The sequence below is a fragment of the Lactuca virosa genome, chromosome 9, assembly GCF_052849685.1.
Source record: "Lactuca virosa cultivar CGN04683 chromosome 9, Lactuca_virosa_CGN04683_v6, whole genome shotgun sequence".
NCBI lineage: Eukaryota > Viridiplantae > Streptophyta > Magnoliopsida > Asterales > Asteraceae > Lactuca > Lactuca virosa.
In genome coordinates, this window is record NC_136434.1 from 125,181,062 (window position 1) to 125,186,601 (window position 5,540).

At 32.6% G+C, this 5,540-nt stretch overlaps 1 protein-coding gene across 1 annotated transcript; it reads left to right on the forward strand.

The window, feature by feature from the left end:
* Positions 1-3,447: 3,447 nt before the first annotated feature.
* Positions 3,448-5,166, forward strand: LOC145137957 (dehydration-responsive element-binding protein 2C-like). The gene is made up of 2 exons (XM_079072099.1): positions 3,448-3,623; positions 4,003-5,166. The coding sequence occupies exon 2, from the start codon at positions 4,013-4,015 to the stop codon at positions 4,982-4,984; it is 972 nt and encodes a 323-aa protein (XP_078928225.1). The 5' UTR covers positions 3,448-3,623; positions 4,003-4,012; the 3' UTR covers positions 4,985-5,166.
* Positions 5,167-5,540: the final 374 nt, after the last annotated feature.

A 5,540-nucleotide genomic window follows, 5' to 3' on the forward strand; every position in this document is an offset into this window, starting at 1 on the left:
TTAAGGGTATTTTTGTCAAATACATTCATAACATTACACCCATTAAACATCAGATCTCATACACTCAAACTTCAAAAAAACTTTAAAACTCTCTCAAACTTTTTCAAAACTCTCATGAATCTTCAAGAACTCATAAACTTCAACACCACCGACTGCCACCACCTACCTCCGCCACACACCACCGCAACCATCTAGAATCGTCGCCTCCCTCAAATGTTGCAGCTCTACCACCACCTCAGATAGCTGACCAAACTCACCAGCACCATCTCCAAGCTCTCAGATCTGAAGCTTGACGCCATCCGCTACCTACCACCGCCGTAGTCTTCTCTTTTTGATGACTTCTCCGACTGAACAGTAGCGCCGCTACAAACAACCTCTGATCGTCGCCTCCAGAACCTTACACAATCGGCGCTGCTCATCGTCAACCACCAGATCCAACATTCTGCCGTCCAGATTTGACATTCTGTCCTCCAGATCTGCAATCTTTGGTTCAGATCTATGATTTCTGCTACCACCGACGTTCAGATCTGAGAGCTCTGGTACAGATCTATGATCTTCATTGCATTAGATATTCCAGATCTATGATTTTCCGATCATCGTTGCATTAGATCTTCTAGATTTGTGATTTTCGCGACCTTATTTTACTCCTCTCGCATCTGCTCCGCCACAAACACCACCAGAAACACCTCCAGGTATCAGATTTGTTCCACCAGCTGTCAACTCCTCATCCTTCCGCTTATGCTTCACCACAATCGTCATTTTCTCCTCCAAACACCGCCTTCACATTGCTTCAGATCTGCTTTCATGATGATCTATACAATTACAAGCTCAGATCCGGCAATTCCGACTACACCGGAGCAAATCTGAAGCCAAAAAAGTTTTTTTGTGGTCAGATTTATCAAGAAATAACAAAAACTCGTCTTTTTTGGTGGCTGGTGTAGGTTTCACCGTCTTATGATGTTTTATGGTAAGATCTGGTTATTTTTTTTTAATAAGAAATCATCTTCTGTTGTCGCCTCCCTTCTTTGCTCTCTTTCTTTTTGATTTCTGAAAACTAATTTCTAAAAACAACATGCACACAAGGTGTTTGATGAAATGTCTCAATGAAAAGATCTATGTTTTAAGCTGTGAATACTATGAATGAGTATTTAAACTAGTCTATTAAGTTGCGAATGCATAATAATCTTTTAAGTTATGATTGAGTGTGAACTAATTTTTTAAATTGTGAAATATAAACAAAATAGTATACTAAACTATGATTTTTTTAATCGATATATGATTATTGTAGCATGGTAAGAGCTTCATATTTGATGAAATATGTATTAAATTGTGAATATATTGAATTAGATGTGAATATACTACATTAAGTTGTGGATTTGTAAATTAAACTATAAATAGACTGAATTAAATTGTGAATTTGATATATTAAATTGTGATTTTTATATAATTTTTATGTTAAATTGCGTACGAATGAATTAAATGTTCAAATAATATTGTAGGTTTTTACTTCTATCCTCTATGATGTTGTTGGTCGTAAAAAAACTGTAAATAGACTAAATTAAATTGTGAATAGACAGAATTAAACTGTGAATTTACTATATTAATTTGTGTATAATACATAATTTAAAATGTGAAATTATTATATTAAACGGTGAATTTTGTATATTAAATTGTGAATTCGCTGTATTAAGTTGTGAATCGACTGTATTAAATTGTGAATTCACTGTATTAAGTTGGAAACTAACTGTATTACATTTTTAAACTAACTGTGTGAAACTGTGACTTACATTAAGCTGTAAATTTTTTTAAAATTTTTTGTTAAAATATGAATTATTTATGTTTGAATTTTGTATTAATTTTCTTGTAAATATATTAATTTTCTGTATTGTATAAATATGTAAGAATGTAATAGTTTTATAATTGTTTTACATTAACTCTAAATAAATGAATTAATATTTTATTAAACTGTGAATAAAGTATTTAATCGGTGAATATATAATTTTATATACACACAGATATGATTTTGAATGAATGATAGTTGCAATGGTGACACATGGGATTGGTGACAGCGTATTGTAGTGGGTGGTGATGATAAACTTTATTTAACTCCTTTGAATTTTTGAATTATTGTAAAATGGATTGTATTAAATTGTGAATTTTATGAATTCAACTGTAAATAGACTGTATTAAATTATATAATTTATATTATATATATAGTAATAAATTATGAATGAAAATACTAAATTGTAAAAATTCTGAATTTTCCATTTTTTTAAGAAAATGCACTAAAAATTAGGATTTTTATATGTTTATTAAGCATGTTTAATAATTATAGGGGTTTTTAGAGTTCTTAATCTTTTTGAATTCTCGTTTGAACCATTCTCTATATATATATATATATATATTTGACTATGTATATGTATTGTAGATTTTCTTGGTTTCCTTCTCGTGCCTATAAATAAGTTTGTAATCCTACTATATTATTCATGAAAATAAGGTCAGTATCTTATACTAACATGGTGATATACACACCCCACTTCCTAAACTGCCTTTTGTAGACATGCCAACGTTGTCATAAATATATACTTTTTTTTTTTTTTTTTTTTTTTTTTTTTTTTTTTTTTGTATATATCCACTAATCAAATCTTTTGGATTTCATGTATTCATGAAATAAAATATCATTCTATCTTTTTATTTCTATAAATTTTTCTACCCATTTAAATGTATGAAATGTGTTATTGGTATACTAAAATATCATTAAATTTCATTAAATTAAATGAACATTAAATGGTACACATATCACCATTTAATTGGGTACAAAGATTTATAAGAATAAAAGGCAAAAGAATATTTAATTTTTCTGAAATAAAACATACTACTCATATTATTGCAAAACATTTATACTTGATCCTTACTCAAATACTCATATTTATTTAACTTAAAAATCTACTTCCATAAATAAATTATAGACTTCAATTACAAATGTCAGATTAAATAAAATTTCAGATTTTATAGAGAATCCCTCATGCAATCCTTTAACAATTTTGTTTTCGCACCTTTGGACTTTATGTTTTTGATGAAGTATGAGGTGATGTATTAAATGGAGGGCATTTTAGGTATTTAAAATTTTGACCGGGAATAATTGCAATTATGAAAATTGTAGGGGCCAATCTTAGAAAATCGAGACTCTTCGGCATCAAGAAAGGATAAACCTAAAATTGAGCCGCAATCATGACCCTTCTGTTGCCACGTGTCAAAACTCCCAGATTCCGGCAAGCCACGGATCCATCAAATCATGGAACACGTCATGCGTATTACTATCCAGATATTTATTTAATTCAAAAATAAAAAAATTAATTATTATATTATATAAATAAAACTAGAGCTATCTAGAGAAGCTTATAAATATCACAAATCCGTTTGACTCCTTTCATTTTCTTTCCAATCCTGCTTTCTACCTCCCAAAAACCCACAGAAAAACATCCGAGAATCGAGATTCTGCACTGCTTATCTCAAAATCTGCCAGGATAACGACGAATTTGAAGATTCTAGACAGTGAAATCGTTAATTACTTTGAAGCAAAGTGAATTTGTTTTTAATTTGCTGCCTATATTCATCAACAGGTATGTTTGTGCTTCGATTGTTATGAAATTTGTTTGATTTCAGATCTGATTCTCATTTCTACGCAAATTTCTGTTAGTTTTCTTGTCTGAGTTAAGGTTTTTCCCTCGATCTGTTTGGAAAATTTCATGGAAACCTTTTTTTTGTTATTGATATCTAAATCGAAGAATAACACTGCATTGGCTTTTAATGGTGGAAGACTTTGGGAAAAAGAAAACTTCTGGAGTAGATAAAATTGAATTTTTCTTTTTTTATTTAATACTAATAAATCGTAGCTAACTTCGGCACCAAGCAAATCCTCTTCATTTGGCTTTTTCTTAACCACTTGTTTCTTCACCCCATATATTAAATACCTGTGCTCATTTCTTGTTCTGTATTCAGAAACACACAAATGGTTAACTCTACTCAAGTTCCTTCATCAATGGAGTCCTCCCGAAAGAGAAAAACACGAAGTAGACGCGAAGGCCCAAAAGGGGTAGCAGAAACTCTTGCGAAATGGAAGGAATACAACAAGAATATCGATAAATTAGATGAAAAAGCTAAACCAACACGTAAAGTCCCTGCAAAAGGGTCAAAAAAAGGTTGCATGAAAGGTAAAGGAGGACCTGAGAACTCGAGGTGTAATTTCAGAGGTGTAAGACAACGAACATGGGGTAAATGGGTAGCTGAGATTCGAGAACCCAATAGAGGTAGTCGATTATGGCTTGGAACTTTCGGGTCAGCAGTTGAAGCTGCCCTAGCTTATGATGAAGCTGCCCGAGTCATGTATGGTCCTTGTGCTCGTCTCAATCTCCCAAACTGTCGAACCATGAGTGAGTATTATTCCGAATCAATGGTGGTTCCTAATGGTGCTTCAAGTTGCGACTCCACTACAACGTGTAGCCATTCTGAAGACTCCAAAAATGGGTCGGGTAGTCAAATGGTCAAAGATGATTGTGAATCGAATAGCAACGAATCTGGTAATCCGCCATTGATGACGACTGTTAAACAAGAAGTTGAAGATGATCAGGAAGATGGGAAAGATGTTAAAGTTAAGGAAGAACCTGATGAGATTGATTTTCAAAACGTTCATGTTGATCATGAGTTGTTTGATATGGAAGAGCTTCTAGAACTGATGGATCAAAAAAGCCCGGGTTTGAAACCCGACCCGGGAAACCAAGTGCATGATCAAGGTGGTGAAGTTGACCGGAGGAGTGCGTCCTACTGGCGGCAGCAAGAGTTGCCGGAGGTTGGCAACCGGAGCAAGGAAGAAGATGGTAGTGGTGGTTATGGGTTTGATTTTTTGATGCCCGGAAGACCCGAAGATTATAATTTTACATTAGATGATCTAGGGTTTGATTTAGGAGGTGATTTGGGTTTATAAGCGCTGTGAAATTAATTGTTAGATCGATAAGTAGTATTTATCAGGGAAAACATGTTCGTTCTGCTGACGTCATATGGAATTTTAGGGTAGTTGTAAGTTAAAGATTTGTAGATAACCCCGTATCGTACTTTAATTAAGCAAAAACAGTAATATTTAACTTGAGTTTTTTTTTTCCTGTATTATATTTTGTCTCCATTTATGGTGATCGGTTGAGTGCAGATGATCTTGACAAATACAATTAATTAAGTGGATAATGAACAATTTGTTTCCACTAATCAAATGGGTATAAAGTGTCGACTTTTATCGTATGGGTCTCGATTCTTGTTGTGGTGTTGTTGATCATATTCATTTGATGTAAACTTTGTTTATTTTATAAATATAAGTGTCCTCGGTGCACCGGTACTTACGCATTACTGTTTAGAAATTGGAAGCACGTTAATGTGCTCATGCAGTCGTTTGTAAAATAAAAAATAATAAAAATAGGAAAAAAAAAGGATTGTCTAAATAGATGAATATAAACACATCATTTGTAAAATAAAAAATTAAAAAAGAAAAG

Excerpts from the sequence above, each read along its gene's own strand:
- LOC145137957 (XM_079072099.1), top strand. The coding sequence starts at position 4,013 with ATGGTTAACTCTACTCAAGTTCCTTCATCAATGGAGTCCTCCCGAAAG.